At 36.6% G+C, this 19,061-nt stretch overlaps 1 protein-coding gene across 3 annotated transcripts in view; it reads right to left on the bottom strand.

Moving 5' to 3' along the window:
* The window catches only part of DOCK4 (dedicator of cytokinesis 4), a 231,122-nt gene that overhangs the window by 118,195 nt on the left and 93,866 nt on the right, over positions 1-19,061 (bottom strand). For 2 of the 3 annotated variants that reach the window (XM_063396688.1, XM_063396687.1), the window contains exon 9: positions 378-459. The exons of the other annotated variant lie outside the window; for it this stretch is intronic. In XM_063396688.1, the coding sequence (XP_063252758.1) occupies positions 378-459 (82 nt within the window). The remainder of the gene's footprint in view (positions 1-377; positions 460-19,061) is intronic. 3 annotated transcript variants of the gene reach the window in all.

Raw genomic sequence — 19,061 nt, forward strand, 5'->3', positions numbered from 1 at the left:
ACGGTAGTGATGCATTTGTGCAATTCCAAATATTCTGGAAGTACAGAAAGTACAGAGAGCGCAGCACAAACAACTGTTTGGGTGTAAAAAGTACAAGGAGAAAACATAACTGGTCGTTGTTGCAGAGAGAATGACTGGTACAGATGCCTACACGACAGTTCAATGAGTATCCCCATACTGCCATGAAACATTCAGATTAGGGGTTCACCCACACCCTTCAGCCCCTCAAACCAGTAAGGAGTTTTTATTTGAGTTGATATTCATACCAATATACAAGCTTAAGGAGCAGCTCCGAGTCAACCACACAACAACAATTTAATCCAATTTCTATTCTCAACATCCAGCACAAAAAAAGATTGAGACTAGGAAGAACTCACCACAAAGAGAGAACAGTGTCTTTCAGGCTTTTCTGGACACTTTGGCAAACCATTTCTATTCAGTCTTAAAAAAAATCTTTCACTGTAAGAAAACAAATATGACAGATATGTTGAACAGCACTACAGCAAAAGTAGATCTCATTTTGATCTTATTTCCAGATGCAACCTTCCTCAAAATAAAAACGAATGAAATAATTTATTTCTGAAAGTCTCAGATATATAAATGAAAAAAAGGAGTCACTAGTGAAGGGTGTTGACAAACTCAATCACCTAAGAAAATTACTAAAAACTCAATACAAAATAGAAGATTGATTGTCATTTGGAAGAATGATATTGTACATCCTAGTACACAGAGAAACACAAGCAATAAAATCCATTCATCCTAGAACTAAAATTAGATGTGTAGTAAGTTGGTATTGATTCTTGCTAAACAAATGTCAATATTGCCATGTTTGTAGCCAACCAATATTCTTTTTCATATGTAGGATGGTGATCATAGGAGACGTTTTTCTTACATAAGTCCATTAAAACCTCTCACTACAGTACATGGATTTTAGCAGTTTGGTAAGAGTCTTAAAAGTTCCAGCAGGGCAAATTTCATTTTTGAAATCCTGTTTTGCAATCTACTGTGGGGTGTTAAATGCTGCAGTTGATACAAGTATTAATACTACTAATAGGGAGATCCAGATAATTCTTATTTCCAAATAGAAGAGGGCACAAGACCACAGTGGAAGAGAATTTTTTTTTTTTAATATTTCCATTAGGAATAGGAATAGTAGGAAACTCTAACCAAACCTGGCAATTCATGCATGGCAGTATTATGAAAAAGTCAGCCTTGCATGCTATGGATAATTTTCTGTAAGACACAGCCTTATAAGAAGTGCAGCAACCATATTTCACATGTGAGAGATGTGGAAGATGGGAAGGGCAAGTAAATGTTATTTCCCTTCACCCTCTTATCCCCAGCTGGCCAGACACATTAGTCTAGATGTCCTGTAATGCTCCAATCAGAAATAAAATTTCTTAAATACTAGTTTAACTCATTGGTTTTTGTTTTTTTTTTTTCTCAGCTGTATCTATCTGCATCTTCCGCCTATTCCAGAAGCTAAACATGGTTTACCACTGCTCTATATCGAGCATAGCTTTTCAAAATGTAGCTGGAAAATCACTAGAAATATGTTGGATAAGATCCATCTCGATAGAGAGTAATTAAATCTTTATTGCACCAGCATTTGCCTTGTAGAAAATCTGCATCGATCATTCACAGAATCAGTCAGTCACATTAAAAGGGACCTCAAAGGGCCTCTACAGCCCAACTCCTGCTCAAAGTGGGGTCAGCTATGAGGTCAGATTAGCTTGCTCAGAACTCTAGTCAGTTGGGTCATGAAAACCTTCAGCTATGGAAACCAAAAAGCTCTCTGAAAAACCCATTCCAGAGTCTGATGTCCTCAACTTTTACTTTACATCCAGATGCACACTCTCTTGTTTCCATCTGTACCCCTTGTCTCTCACGGTCCCACCATACACCATTGATGTTTCTGATCTTCTTGTAGGTAAATGGGGACAAACTTTTTTACCAAGGACTGTTGCCACAGGCCAAGGGACAATGGTTATAAACTAAAAGAGGATTGATTCAGACAAGAAAGAAGAAAGAATGTTTTTACAATGACAGTGGTAAAATACTGGAACAGGTGTACCAGTGAGGTATTAGATGCCCCACCACAGAAATATTCAGTCAGGATGGACAGGATTCTTTCTGACCAGCAAGACTCCACGACTCTATGATCTTGGAGGACTTTTCCAACCTTAATGATTCTGTGACGATGTCTCAGCTTGTTGCAGAGGGCCTAAACCAGGTGACCTTTAAAGGTCCCTTCTGACCCAAAACATTCTACTCATCTGTGATTATTCTGTGATTTAGCTCCCCTCAAAACCAGTTCTTTCTCTAGTCTGAACAAGTTCCACTGCCTCAACCTGACCTCCCAGTGCAGGAGTTCCTGCCCACAAACAACCTGAGGCCTTCTGCTGAACTCACTTCAGCTCAGGTCTTGCACTGAAGGACCCCAGTCTGGCATGGTCTGACCAATGCTGAGCAGATCATGATCACATCTCATGAGCAACTGGCAATGCTCTTATTGGCACAGCCCAAGATGCTGTAACACTCAAGAGCACATCTCTTAAGAGCTATTTCTGGATAACGCTTTATGTTTTTACGTGCCAGCTATCCAGGCTGAACCAGTAAATATTTAAGACTTTCTTACTGTGATTCTTTGAAAACTTTTGTGCAATCTTCAGCTGTACAGCTGTTTTATCAGACACCATAAAAGGCAGAACCTAAGAAACAGCAGAGTGGAGCTCACACATTAAAGTACATGAAAATGTTATTTCCTCAGCAATATGCTATTTTTTTCATTCCCCTTTTATGATACAGCAAACTTCTGCATCTTAGGTCTCCATGAGAAAAATATAATTGAGTTTATTTTATTAAGACTGTTTATGTAAGTGTATTTTTACAGAGACACGAGTATGTATTTTGCATTTTACAACTGGTTTCAAAGTAATTATGCTCTTTCATTTAGAATTTAGCTAATTTGCAATATCGGAAGATACAGTAAAAAAAAAGTAGAGCTCTATTTGCTTCTGTGTGAGCTTCTCAAACAGAACTACTGTACACTGAACAAGAATTATTAATTATATTGCCAAAGTAGCTAAACTTTTAGGATCCCATTATGTGAGGCACCATGCCTAAGTGGATACAAATAAAAAAGCCTATTCCAGCAGTAACAGAGGTTCTGTGCACTTGGTACGAGTCAGTAAAAATTTGGACAGTATAGATGATTCTGAATTTCACCACTTTATCTTCAGTCTATACAACAATTTGAAAGTAATACCTACATACACATCACTTTTCACTATGTTTTTGTCTTTAAAACAAATGCTAGATATGTTGGTTCAAAGAAGAATACCATTCATAAGCTATCTTCATAGTTTACCTGTTAACTGGGAAATATATTTGTGAGTGTATTCTGCAATTAAGTTAGTTTACATTCCACACAAATAAAGGCATATCTTTTAAAAGCTTCCTATTCACTATCTACTACAATATGAAATTTTCAAGCTCTGCTTATACTCACAGATCATCAGATTATGATTCACAACACAACTAAAAGCCAAAGACTTGTGATTCCATGAAGAAATATACTGATTGCAACAGATATGTAATGGCTATGCAGATCTACTTTCCTCATTTGCATTTGAAGCAGAGGACCCAGTGGCAATGAAAAAAGCAAACCAAAAACAGCAACAACAAAAAAAATCTTAATCCTTGCTCAATGCTTTATGATAGCTTTTTCTTTCACTAGAAGCACATGACAGTAGCAGCTACAGCTCAGATTAAAATGGTTATCTTTGAACATTTCTAGGTAGCAAATGCAAGCAGTTAGACTTGTAAGATGACAAGACGAAAACAAGATAACAAGACAAAAATGGCAATGTTATATCTATATACACAGAACATGGGCATTTATATAACATTTCAAAGGATTTCTGTGGAGACCAACAGGTTGGAAAAAGTGCTAAGGAAAGTAAACAGCCTTGCCAATAAAATAAATAGACAGACTTCCCAAGATCTGAAAGCTTGGCTTCAAACAGCAGTAAAAATCTCAGAGGGTTGAATCTAGAGCTAATATCTTACTGTACAGCAGTTTTCTCAGCTACATATACATAGATACAGCAAATACACACAGCAGTACCCCAAAACAGAAATACCTCTTCTTTGTATTACGACGATTTTAGTTTAGACTACAATAATTTTTTTATGAGCACCAATCTTGCCACTTAAACATGTTGCACACATTTAAACTCAGCTGTCTTCCCACTGAAAATAAGGAAATAACTAATGCTGGAGAGATTAATTTAAGAAGGTCAACAAGGGATTTCTGTACTGTAACTTCTCATGTATTAGCAGAGTAACAACATGTTCCAAATCTGCAGGCTTAACAGATGCATTTTAAAGGAACATGGCTGATAACTGTTCTATTTTCATATGTGACCCCTATTTCCTTAGTATTAGCAGGAAAATATTACCAGTCACATGGTACCAGTCTAGACAGATTGCTTGCTCTATGATTTATAAACACACTATCAGAAAAAATCTGGCCAGATTTATACCACATGGCATATTCTTGTGGAAAACTATGACATCAAATAGTCATAGTTCTCAGTACAGCTCCACTTTCAGACATCTTTATAAATGCTCTCTACTTGAAAATAGGTTACAGTGCTTTCCAAAGTAAACGAGGAGCAATAACAGAATTCTTATCGCATAATTCACCACCTCAAGTTTATTACGTTCCAGAACACTGTCAATGGATGTTTAGTAGGAACTTGAATCTGAATTGACTTCATTTACAGCTAAAGGCTCAGTGGTTTTGTAAAACCCAGATCAGATACAAAATGTTACCCTCATACTTAGAGGTGAAATACAGAGCGATGTTGTATGACATATTGTAAGTTAGTGAAAGACCATAAAGCTTTAAAGTATATCCTTAATCAGAGAATAACTGAATGATAAATGTGCCAACATGACTTAGCAGTACCAGCTGATCCACAGTAAGTCAGGTCCTGTATTGCATGTTATGTACTTAAAAAAAATTCCCAAATTTCTAACTGTAAAATACAAGGCAATAAGCAAAGGGGGTCAGAAAAGGAAGAATGAGTATTATAAAAATGTCAGCCAATTTCAGATAAAGATCAAAACAAAAATACTAACAAAAAAATCCCAAAACAATCTTACGATGGTACATCAAAGCTCATCTTTCTGTCCCCTAGCCAGGCTCACAATGTGACGGAAGAAGAAGAGAAAAGCATTCAAAGAATGTTCACACAGTGGAGTCCAATTTCCCTTGGCTAGCTGTACAGTTAACAAGGAAAGGAGAAAGCAGAAAAGGAGATTGGAGGAAAAGCAAAACAGACTTAGACAGTTAAATCAAGATCCTGCTCTCATCCTCTTTTACCTCTTTATTAGCCAAAGACATCCTTGAGAAATTAGTTTTTATTACAGTTTTTATGAACATGACCTATATTATTTTAGATATTTGCACCTGTATTTTAAATGAAAGATGGCATCATACATTTCTTAAATGAGCTAGAAAGAAGTAACTTTAAATTATTTTTCATGATGTACCAGGAGCCAGAGGAAGATGACAGTTTAAAAACAGAATACTGTTTCTAGGAATTTATCAGCAGTTATTTACAACTAAAAAAAAAATATACCAGAAGCTGAAGCCTTCACTGATCTTAGTCTGCCACCACAGATAAACATTTTGCATCACAGCATTACCAGTACACAGACCTACAGATCCTTTAAGCTGAATTACAGTCTTGATTATTATCCTAGTCAATGACTGAGCTAACAGCATGGGTACAAGCAGATTTGCAGTATCTTTCCCTGAAGATGGAAATTAAACCTCAAGGGAGCAGGAGAAACTGGTAAAGGGAAAGGAAACAACAGCATTTGAGAAAATTCCCCTTCCTCCAACACCTCCTAGCTTGCTATGTATTCAATACCATTTGGAGGTTTACAAGCAGCAAGTCTGTATTTTGTGTCAATCCTAACATGCCTTTTGCTGGTAGCCAGTGTGACTGCCACATGTTCTTCATGAGATGATCTGCAAACCAACTATATATACACATATACACACCACTGGTGTTCAATATATATCATGGTTACCCAAATCTGTGCATACGTGTCATGGCTGGTCCACATACTCCTGTTCCAACACTGCATTTATTTTTGAATGTAGCTAATTGTTTAAGCTTCACCAGCCACATGACAAGTCATCTCTTCCAGTGTTTTAATCATCACATTTAAACCAGTTACTTCTCCTGTCAGTTTTCAATTTTTGCAACAGATACAGTAAGAGAGTTATTTGTTATGAGTGGCATAATTTATACCACAGATTCCTCTTGGGTTGGTTTGTCTACTTAAAAATTACGCCTATCTATAAAACCTCAGATCAAAGATAAGCTAGCACCCTTAGTCCAATTACAGCAAATAGAAGATATTTGAAAAAGAATGTTTAAACAGTGGATAAGAAGGTTGATTTGTTTCACTGAATATGGCTCTTCCTGAGAGAAACTGAGCTGCATCATGAAATACAACTACTTTCTAATACACTCCTGGGAGGGCTTACAAAAGATGTAATTAAATGAGGCTCTGTCTACACACAAAACACAAAACCAAGAAGCATTCTCAGAAGCATTTGCTTGCTAGACTACACTTGTGGCTTTTTTGGTTTTTTTAGGAACTCATTCCTATTGTATCTGCCTCATTTCACTTACTCACCAATGCAATTTGTTGTAAAGTCACACGCAGCAGCTCCCATACACAGGCTGAATACGACAGTCTAGGCCACCAGGCCAAAGAAACACACTTGCTGAAACATCAAATCCTCAAAAAATAGTTGTACTAGCCTGAATGAAAATGTTAATTCTCTTGCAATTCAAGAACGGCCAGTATTTAAAGAGCAATTTAACTAAAGTGTCTCATTAATGACAACAAATTATTCAGGATTACAAAAGTCAGATAAAATGAATGATTTGTAAAAGTGCTGGTTTAACCCCAGCCGGTAGTTCAGTCACCAGCTCACTCCCCCCCACAGTGGGGTCGGGGAGAGAATCGGAAGCACGATGTCTTATGGTCTGGGATATCCCTCCGTTGGGGTCAGCTGTCCTGGTTGTATCCCCTCCCTACTCCTTGTGCACCCCCAGCCTCCTCATTGGTGGGGTGGGGTGAGAAGCAGAAAAGGACTTAACCTGGTATAAATTCTGCTCAGCAATAGCTACAACATTTCTATGTTACCAGCACTGTCGTGAGAACCAATCTGAAACACAGCCCCTTACCAGCTACAATAGAGAAAATGATCACTGCTTCAGCCAAAACCAGCACAAAACAGAAGTATTACTAAAACAATTAGAACCTCTTACAAACCAGGACAAAACCCTGATCCCCTGGTGTTGTGGGTAACCCAAAATATTATTGCATTCCTGTGGCAGGCACCATCTTGGAAAGTTTCAGATGCCATTTTCCCTTTGTCTCCCTCCACGCTCAGCGGCGACGGCCACCATCTCAGGAGGGGGTGGTACCCCGCCAATTTGGGTCTCTCTTCATTCCCCCTTGTTTCCTGAGATTTAGCAATTTTGTGTCTAGTGATTATTTTTAATTATTAATTAATTCAATATAATTATTTAGTTAATTTTAATAATACTAGGGTTTTTTCTCTGTCACCATTCCACTGGTTAGTAAACTTATTTTTTCACTGATACTTATTCACATTTCTTCCTTATTGGCAGAAAAGGATTGGTAGAAACTAAGGTGTGGGGTAACTCATTCTAGAGTGTGCACCTCTTTAAATTGTCTTAAACCAAGATACCCAGCATTTAAGATCAATCCTAATCTGTAGAAAATATCTTCTCTTACAGAAACTACCATAAAGCCAAAACATTTGCAAGGAAGATACAGTTGTGTCAAACATTCCTGTCATACATCTTCTTCCCACTAGATGAATCCTAGCTGCTTATCCTATTGTTGTTGATGAATATGTAAAACTGAGCTATGAGTAGAATTAATTAATTGTGAGAGAGAGATAAAATATATTTGCTACTAATATTGGTGGAACTAGATGATCTTTTCGGTACCCTTACAATCAAATCCATTCCATGACTGGAATGCTGGTATCTGAAAACTTAGAAAAAATAAAATATTAATAGGTACAAAGAAAAAACAGGACAGATCTGTAGAAATATTTGTAGAGATACCAATTCACTGATTTTAAAATTTCTCATTGGTCCTGGTAAGTTTCTGTGAAGAGTTTCCAAATCCAAAACAGATTTCAGGTCAAAACCTGAAATCAGACTTAGAGAAAGAACACAAAAGACAAGTAAGCTTGAATACCCATGGGATACCTAAGAGGCTCAAGTTCCTGTGTTTGGTTATGGAACGCTGATGACGTTATGGGTCAGTATAATAGCTATAGTGAGGAACTGTTTTGCCATCTAGAACAACAAATCACAACGCACTGAACAGGCCAGAGCTTCAGTGTTCTTGTCTCTGGAGGATCTCCACAGCAGGCAGTTCAAGACAGTATTCTCATGCAAAGAAGCAGAATTCAGTTGAGGCACATCCTTCATTTTTCCAGTCTGACTGCTTTGCTAACCTCCACTGACAATTCCCACTCCAAAATATCTCCACATCTAGGGTCATAGCAGAAAGACTTTTATTACTACGCTACTACTGCCAAGAAAAGGCTAACAGCCTCTATATGACTTGACTATATTCCTGCACACAGGAATTTTTCTGCTTACCATAAGTAACTGGAAAAAATTATGCACATTTTCTGAGGGGAAGTGCTTGAAATTTCTGGAACTTCAGGCTTCTCTTTTAAGGTGCTTCTTGTAAGTCCAATTGCAGCTGTACTAATAATTCTTGTTCACAAGAATGGGCAAATTACCATGTATCTTAGAGCTAGTATGAAACAATGAAACAATTAAGCCTGCTTATATATTGTGTATATATATACATACATCAATATATAGGATGACATAACTAAAAATAAAAAAAAAAAAAAAGCAACCACATTCAGAAATGTACATACCAAGTTAGCCATCTACAGAGGTATTTTTATTCCAAATCCATAAAAGATTGGTACAAGAGTAGTGGCTGCTCTCTTGTCAAAGTGACCTTTATGTTTTCTTTAAGGTTTTTTAACTTTCCTGCTAAAATTAGGACTAACTCTTGAATACGCAGGAAGTAAGTAAAAATAGGCTGGCTTTGTTTTATTTTGCTTCTAAGGAGTAGCAAACAAGAGCAGTAAGTGACTAAACTAGAATGGAAGACTCCTTTAAGAGTCTGCTAGCCAGAAAAACCAAGATGCTTCATCTCTCCTGCATCTGTGGCATATAATAATACACACATATATACATATATGCATTGATTTTGTGTAATTCACTGTAGCACAGTTTTCATACTGTGCATGATTAGATATTTTTGTGAACATGGCACAGAAAATTGAAAACAACAGCGAACTACCCTAATGCTGTGATCCACTATAAGTGCAATCATGCTTTTGTGGAAATACTGTAACAGAAGTAGCCCTGAGCTAATCAATTGCCTCTAGTTCCCATGGGTTGTTCCCTTAACCAAAAATGCTGCTAGTTCCTACAGCTTAAATCCCTGCCCTACGTAGCAGGCACGTTTGCATGGAAAAAGTCAGCATCCAAGAGTACCTCAAGACAAAACACATCCATGGATAAAGTGAAGGGATCTGGAGCAATAATTTCCATGGAACAGTATTAATGAAGTGAAGATTAAACACACTGAAAAGGTTATTTTAAGGGGAAAAGGTAGAGTAGCCTATCACCTAATTGCAGATTAAAAATTTTAATATAAATAATTCACATTGCTGAAAAAGTGCAACAAAGTCCAGCCTGAACTCTGCCTTTAGTCATTGTTCACACCTTCCAGAAATTCTGTGCTATTGGTACCAGGTAAATATGTCTGAGGCACAGTTAAAACACATCCTTTAGGCAACTCAAAAATACCATATACACTTTTTTTCCCTGGATGATGCTAATTCTCACAGATAATGTTAGAAACAAATCCCTGCCTTTATGCAGGGTTATTTATTAATAGAGCCTCTGAATTTCCATGACATTCAGAGACACAAGACTTAAATATCAAACAATCAAATATAGAAAAAGAAACCATATGCAGAAGCAGAAAATCTTAATATCAACTAATGTGCACTCATGCTCATACATAAATTTTTTTTCTCCCTATCTCTGCAGCTTTTGTACTTGAGATACATTGCACCATTTGGAATTATTTCCAAATCTGGATTTAAAGTTTCCTCACAATCATTTTCCAAACTTAATTCGTTCTCATCTCTGATGTCAGAATAGAATAAAGAAGAAAGAGTCTGAAAAGAAGATGGAATGTAACAACAGACTCTTACATTGTAGACCTGGGCATCCTGGTGGACACTAAGCCAAACACAAACCCTTGTGCCCTTGCAGTACAGGAGGCCAGTGATACCCTGGGGTGCATTAGAGAGAGTATTGCCAGCAGGATGAGGGAAGTGATCCTTTTCCTCTCTACTCAGCACTGGTTACACCACATTTGAACATGATTAAGGGACTGGATAGGATGCTCTGCCAGCTGTGACTGTTTAGTTTAGAGAAGAGAAAGTTCAGAGGGGATTTATTAATAAATTGGAATACATCTGAAGAGAGGGTGCAAAAAGGACAGTCAAGCAACTTTCAATGGTTCCCAGTGAGGCAATGGATATAAACTGAAGCATAGGAGGTTCCCACTAAGAATCAGGGAACAAATTCTTTACTGACAGATTGTTCCTGAGCACTGGCACAGGTTGCCCAGGGAGGTTAGGAAATCTTCCTCCTTGGGATACTTAAGAACAATCTGGACATGATTCTGGGAAACCAGCTCTGGAGTGGTTAGACCAGATGACTCCTGGACTTTCCTTTCAGCCTCAACCATTCCATGATTTTGCGATTATGTGCAAGCACCGCATAGAGGCAGTCCAGATAGACAGCTGGGTCATCATGGAAATACAAGTTTTTTACAGTCTCTTTCATCTTCCACCTCTGAAAGTTAGTAACTGCCACGATGCAACATTCTGCCGCTTGTCCAGAAGTTCCAAATTAATGAACTATCCCTCAAAACAATATGTGACATGTTTTTCGTGAGCTAGAGGTTCCAGGTTCCTTGGAAGTTTTTACCAACTTCTATAGCCTTGCACTGAGTACCCCTCCTACAGCTTCATATATATAATCTCCATCTCCTTTGTGGTCTAGAGTTCAACATGACTTAGAAGCAACAAAGAATTTATTTGAGTCTCCTGCATTTAGAGTACTGATGTCTGGAGTACTGATTCTAAGTAAACTAGATACTGAAAGTCAAGTGTAACTCATTTCTGTGCCTAAAATAATACTGAATCTTTGAGCTCCTGTACAACAGAGATCATAGGGATCTATCTGAAGAAAGACATCTTGAGTTGTCAATAGTCAACCTTCAGGGTAGAGAAAACGTATTATTAGCTTGATTCAAGAGGTATCCAAGCCCTTCCTTACTGTTGTTAACAGTGAGTTACATAAACTTTAGTTAGAGTGATGACTAAAGTCGGGTTTTTTGAGATGAGCAGTTCTCAGGTTTGAAGATGCTGATAGAGGTTGCAAAATACCTCTTTAAACATTCTCTTACGATACCAAAATCCTTTTACATTATTGTAGAATAAGGGGTAAAAACTGTCAGTATGTTTTTTAAAAATTTTAAAATTTAGAACATCAAGTAGTGAGTGTTTTGACTAATTAATGTGGATTTCAGCTTTTGGCAAGTGTTTTCACTGAATTAAATGAATAATAAAACTGAAATAAGAAAGGGATAAAAAGATTGATGATGTGGATGTCACTAAAAGGTGACTGAGAGTACAACAAAGGAAGGGTAATCTTATCCTTTGGTATAGTCTGGAGTTTACATAATCATTAAGGATATAATCAAAAGCTCACAAAAATGCAGTTTGCTTTCACTGGCCTTGGATAAACAGCCTATTCCCTTTGTGCTGTTTAAGAATCTCTTCTCATTTGAGGGCAATACGACAGTTACAAACAAGGTTGTTCAAGGTGATAGCAAAAGGAGGATTAGCATGCCAACTTATCTCCCCTCCCCACACAGACGGGGCCAGAGGCATCAGTCATTTCTGATAAGATGTTCATATCATATTGACACAGACATGAAGTGTATATCAATGAAACAAAATTTTAACACACTCCATTTTACTGAAGTGCTGCCTTGAAGTTTTCCTATTAATAGTACTGCTACTTGGAAAAAAAGAAAATGGTTTAGAATGCTGCATAAGAACTATGGGTCATATTACAGATTTAAGTATTTCTACAGCAGTATGTTGGCATAAAACAGAGGCACAAACTACATAAAGCAAAGCGAACAGGACTCTGAGCAGATGATGCAGCATTCTTTTGCATACTCATCAATCCAAGAACAGGGGTCACATCCTGAAGCGAACAAATGTAGGCAGCAGCCTTAACATCTTTCATTCCCTTTCTCATAATACACTACCTAGTTTGCTGGTGTTTTCAAAATTCTCCCAAAAAATCCCAGGCAAGATCTCTAGATGGTAACATGCTACATATATTGACACAGTCTTATGGCATCTACACTGGAAAGGTAGGAATTTCAGAGGACATGGGGATAACTTGAGTTTTTGAACACAGTCACCTGGTAATTATTTTCTTTGGGCTTTTGGGCTTTGTGTTGTTGTTTTTTTTTTATAGCAGCAGAATAATCTTATAGCAACAAATAAAGTTAACACAGCCTCAGTGATTAATGCACATTGTCTAGACAACAGCCAAGCTCTTACTTTGTCCCTTACCACTTGTTAAACTGATTCTATTAAAAGCTAATAAGTGAGATCTTTCCAGGATCTGATTAAAAAAAATCCATACATTTTTGATTAAATGATTGGTGTTCTTAGAGCTCCAGTGTAAATGGGCCCCCTGGCTATATTAAGGTCATCATTGCTGCAAAAAACCACCGTATTGGGTAGCTGGTATTAGTACATGTGAACAGAAAGCACAGACTGTCATGAGATGTTCTTTATTTCTCTGAAAATCTGTCACTGCAAAACTTCTAACTGTGTAATCCCTTGAAGTACATATCATTGGCTTTTTAAGCATGATCTTAGTGCTAACAGGAAAGTTTGTTTAATTAACTACTGTTTGGGTAAGAGAAAAAGATATCCCCAAAGACAACAATCACCACATTCACACTCTTCAATGCTGGGACTCTACATATTCACCCTCATATTCCAAGGAACAGAAAAACTTCTAAAATTTCACACATGACCACACACTACAACTGATTTATAAAGCAGCTAATAAAGAATATCAGGACACAGGGTTGTTGCAGCGTGCTGAAATGTTACAAACACAATTCCAGTTTTCCTTTGGAGCTGTAACAATGGCCTATCTCTTACCTGAAGTAAGTGTTTCTCACATTAAATCAATTGCACTCAGGGTTCTATAATCGCTTTGAACTCTGAAATTGTTTTTGCAATGTGATTGAAGTAGAAACAATTGCATCCCAAAGCACAGCTGAGTTACTCTGTTTTACAGAACTTTCCCCCATTCGAACTATGATCCTGCAATACCCATCTAAAGTACATTATTTTATGATCTACATATCAAGTTAAATTTAATTTTGTGCTTTTGAAGACAATCTTCTAATCATCTCCAGATTATGATCCACAAGCCAGAGCGGTCTAGCTATGAATCCAAACTAGAACATATGCTGTTGCCACTCAGTCCACACAACCACAGATTTAGTCCATAGAAAAATTCTTAAAAAATTTTAACATTGGGTCTAGCATGAACTGCTGCTCTACAAATCCACTCCTACTGGCTGGCACTACTTGCATAAGTAAACAGTAGTCTTAGACTTTCAAACTGCTGATTTGCTTACAACAAAATTAGATTATAAAAAAACAGATCTTCAAGGCTCCATACCAATTTGGTAAGTGCTTCTGATTTTGCTTGTCTCAAACATTTGTGCAACATGCCAGATTCCAGAACAGATTTATAAAATCTGTTCTGGAATCTGGCACAGATCCAGAGTACGTTTGAGCTCATATCCATTAGGAACAACTCTAAGTAGACAGTAAAAGCTCAGCAGTGGTCAGAAAAATAGTACTGAACTAAAAGACAAACAAACCTCAAAAGATGAGACCAAGGACCTCTTTCATTTTCCAACTACAGTAACAGCACCTCTCTACAACTGCATATGCTAAAATACTTCCTTTAGGATTCTATACTAGTGAAATTAGTTCTAAAATTCAAGTACCATCATTATAGTTTTTTACTTTCTTAAAGAACCAAAAATATGCAAGGAATACACAAACTGGGCTTGTGACCTTAACAGAAATAAAAGAAGAACAGAAATATAAGGTTAGAAGACATAACAGCACATAGACCAAAAAATTTTACCGGGACAAGCCATATGGCTGTACCATGTTAAAGCAGTGCCATTACAACTTGCTGCACACCCCACCAGGGGCTATGACTGTTCTAGAAAAAGAAATTGCAAAGCAGAAGAGGTGGAGACAAATGGAAGATGATACAAAAATACAACAGGGAACCACTCTAAGAACCATCAGGGACTGACTTCAGCTGTTTATTGTTAATTTAAGTGATAGTAAAAATTATTCCTAGCAGCTAGTTTAGCCAGAAAATATGGATATATACATATGCATACATATCAAGTGAAATTAGCATGCACCAATTATGTAGAAAATAAATGACTTGCAACTGTAGTCTTAATAAGCAGAAGTATGCCATGACTCAGATTTAACTACTACTCAGATTTAACTTTAAATGCTGACATTTTTCTTGCTTCCATACAAGTAGAATATTCATGATCAAAAAAAGTCTTTTGGAGTGTGAAGACACACATAAGACAATTATTGTAATATACAAACAGTCTGCAAAATAATATTTATTATTACTATTTATTAACAATAATAATAAAGTCATAGATAAACCTATATTTTATTATTACCCCTAACTTAATACAACAGGACTGCCATTATTGTGGATGCCAACATAACAGTTGAAACAGTTATTTTTAATAGCAATTTCCTGCAACAAAAGAAAATCTGGAGAAAAGTACAATCTCATCCTGTCCCAAACAAATGGAAAGTGATCCCAAAAGAGTATTTACCTCTAGCTTAGTTGATAGAAAACCATTCCTATTGCCCTAAGTGAGTGCTGATCTCACTAAATTAGGTGTAAGGGGGGCATAACAGCCCCTACCAATCCAGAGAAATCTTTAGCTAGAAAGTCTGAAAATAAAAAAAAAACAACTCAAAGCATCACTGATTTTTTCTGTCACTATCTGATACCAGATTTCTGCTCTGGGAAAGTTACAAATGCATTTCAAAATCAGTTTTTCATATCTCATGGAAAAACCCATTATCTAATTCTCAGTACATTTGAAAAATTACAAGCATTTATACATGCTGTCAAAGATGAAAAATTATTTAATTGAAAATACTCTAGCTATAAATATACTTATTTTTCTTTTATTGATAGAATGGTTTGGGTTGCAACACACCTGGAAGATCATACAATGATGAGCTAACTATTAAAGACATCTAAGATAAATTATTAAAACCACAATAACTGTTAAATGATTCTATGGTTTTAATTTCCATCTCTTTACTTAATTTAAAATTTCCACCTCTTTACTTATCCTAAAAATGCACTGGTAGATCCCACAATGAGAGCATCAATGTCTATGTTTAATTAGTGGAATATTCCTTAAACATACACATTGCCTACCACAACATATCTGTTCTATTTAAACTAAAAAAATTTAATACATAGTGGAAACCAGCAAATTTGTACATATATATATATATGTATCACTTACTTTTGATCCAACTACCCTAAATTCTTTGCAAATATTTAAGAGCAAATTCAGATTGCTTATCCCTATAGATTCCACTCTTAAGGGCTGATGTCAAAAACTCAGATAATTAACATCAAGAACTTCTATCCTTTATGATTTCAATATCAACTCTTTCTGAATCTGAAACCTCAAACTTCACTGAGATGTAAAGTAAAACAGAAAACAAAAGCTTTCTGGATAGACTCTGATCAAAATTACTTCAGGGTACACTGAGTAGCTCTTTAATCAATACTGTCTATGGATCCTAGGGAGTTATCCAAAATGCCCTAAAGAAGATGCAGACATTTCATCTGCTGAATTGCTTTCTAGGTTCTGCTGACTATAGCTAGCAACTAGTTATTGGAGATGCAATTCACACAAAGATCTTAAGTTTAGACGTCTTTGGATCTGGATTCCAATTCTTAAGTCCATTGATTCATCATGAAACCTTCTGAAATCAGACAAAAAGGAAAGCACTGGCCTATTGCCCTAATCTTAGCATCTTACTGGAGAAAGACAGACCCATCTATACAGATTCCAGAGGTGATGATGTGGCTGCTCCTCCCCCTGTCATCCACCTGAAGACATACTTGTACATTATTTCAGGACTAATTCATGTCTAATGAGGCCAAACCACTCAGTGAAACAAAAGATAATGAAGAGGAGCAAATGCTGAATTTAAATCTAAAGCACTCTGGGGATTTTCTAAAATTTATTTTTCAAATAAAGAGCAACAAGAGTGCAGTGTAGCTGAAGAACAGATTTATATTTGTAGGTGTGTTTTTTCTTTAAGAGAAAAAAGACCCACCCATGTCCAATTTCTTGCTCTGCCTTTGAATATTCATTCAAAATACACTTCCTATCTGCCAAAGAATCTGAACTGTCTCTTAAGCCACAGTAATCTGCATTAAGATATTTTATAAACTATAAAAGGAATTAAAATTACTACTGTTCTCCTTTTTCTCATCTGCTTGTCTTTACAAAGACAAACAGCACCTACATTGCATCTTGTTAGAATCCACTTCCACTGAGAATACTTACTAAATATAGTTCCTGTGGCAAAACACATAGGTCACAAGAATTAGAGAAAAGTTTTGTGCTGACATTCAGGCTCAGAGTTTTCAATTTTATATCTAATTTTTTTCTGCTTTATATATCTATATACTTTTAATCTCATCTTAGCATGTAATGATACTGTATTTCCTTATTACACACTCAATTCTGGTCCCACCAAGCTAAATGCAAGAACTGTTAACACACTGTGCTTTCTCCTTATACCTTGGTTTGTCTCAGTTGCTACAGGATGCTATTTTTTAGAGAGAATCTATAAATGTACAACAAGAAAAAGTCCATCTTTCATTGCTCAATGGATATTTTCTAAGTGATATTTTCTTAATATTGCATCTATTTTCTTAATATTTTCTTAATATATGAGAAAACTATAGTTTAAAATGGACTAAGGACAATCCTATTCTTGTACTATAATATAAAGCTCAGCTATTGAACCATACATTCCCTATGATATGAAGCACCTTCTTTTTACCTTATTTTCCAAAGCATGGACTTTTTCACAGGTTTTTTTTTCCTGCACCAGTCTGGACTGGAAATACTATTCCTTTTTGGAGAGATTTTCCCCACCTCAGTATCTACAATTGCTATTCTGTTTCCTGTGATACTTGTACAAATATTGCTGTTAAAACAGTTGAATGTATGATATTGATAACATAAAATGAACAAAAAAAAAGACATGGAAAAAGATATCAGATCAATTAAAAAAGTAACCAGACAATGTTGCTTCTAGTCCTCCAAAAATCTTTTAAAGCTGCTATTTTAACTACATATACCTGAGGTAAGAAAAAATAAAATATATTTATTAGAGATAGACATACTGATATAGAGAGATCTTACAATTGCAGGTCCACCTGAGAAGAAGCTAAGTTAGTTTTAAGAAATTATATTATCACAGAGTTCATTCTGTGATACAGGTATACCTTGCATTTAATTTGTACTTGTGAAAGCTCTCTTAGGTTTACCTTTTCCAGTATGTTGAGAAGTTTGTTTGTTTCTTGGGAGGGATTTTTTGTTGTGTTTGTTTGAGGCTTTTTGTTACAGTATGCTATATTTGATTTGCAGATGGTGCAAACTACCCTCACAAAGCTTATCCTGTCATTTCCCCCATGCCCTAGAAGGCAGTTTGGATTTGTAACAACACATTTCTTCAAGGTTTGCTGGTAATGGGATGAGGAAGTTGACAGCAGCTGAAAACAGACACTGGAGTCAGGAATCAATAGCTAAAAGTCAGATCACAGCAAGCACGTGAGAAACAGCTCTAGAATTTGTGCTTTCATGTAACATGAAATCCAATCCATTTGCTTTCACACCACCACCACTGCCTTAACCTTGTTTTCAGCAATCCATATCACCCCAAATTGTTTTCTGTCAAAGTCTGCAGCTCTCTCGTAAATCTATCACCTGCTGTGGCATTCATTGGAGTGAACACAAACAACATGTCCTGATGCACATTTAATTCTCAGAAACGACAGGAAACTCTATTTTGGTGACTACTGTCTGAAGTGCAGGCCAGAATGAAATGTCAGTATTTAACAACTAACACTGTAACACTAGCTGTGCATATGTGATCTCACTAACTGTAAAAATTAATGTACTCACTACACCCTTCCTTCAGAGTACTGGCTACTTGTTTTGTCTGCACTGCAAAGCACAGACATAATTTTGTCAAATTCAGCCCAGCTTCCAGGTACTTTATTCTATGTAGTTCCCCAAACTCCTATTGCCATATTTAAGACAACAGCTGTGGAAAGGACTCAAGCTGGAGAAGTTCACACAAAACTGTCTCCTGTGGGAGGGCTCCCAGGCTGGAGCAGAGGAAGAGTGTGAGAAGTTCGCCCCTGGAGGAGGAGGGAACGGCAGAGACAACGTGTGACCAACTGACCACAGCTTCTATTTCCAGTCCCCTGTACTGCTGGAGTGGATGAAGGAGAGAAAATCAGGAATGAAGCTGAGCACAGGAAGAAGGGAGAAGTGGGAAGGAAGATGTTTTAAGTTTTGGGTTTATGTCTCATTATACTACTATGATATGATTGTTAATAAATTTATTTTCCCCATGTCAAGTCTGTTTTATCTGTGAT

This window comes from Prinia subflava, chromosome 4 (genome assembly GCF_021018805.1).
Source record: "Prinia subflava isolate CZ2003 ecotype Zambia chromosome 4, Cam_Psub_1.2, whole genome shotgun sequence".
Lineage (NCBI taxonomy): Eukaryota > Metazoa > Chordata > Aves > Passeriformes > Cisticolidae > Prinia > Prinia subflava.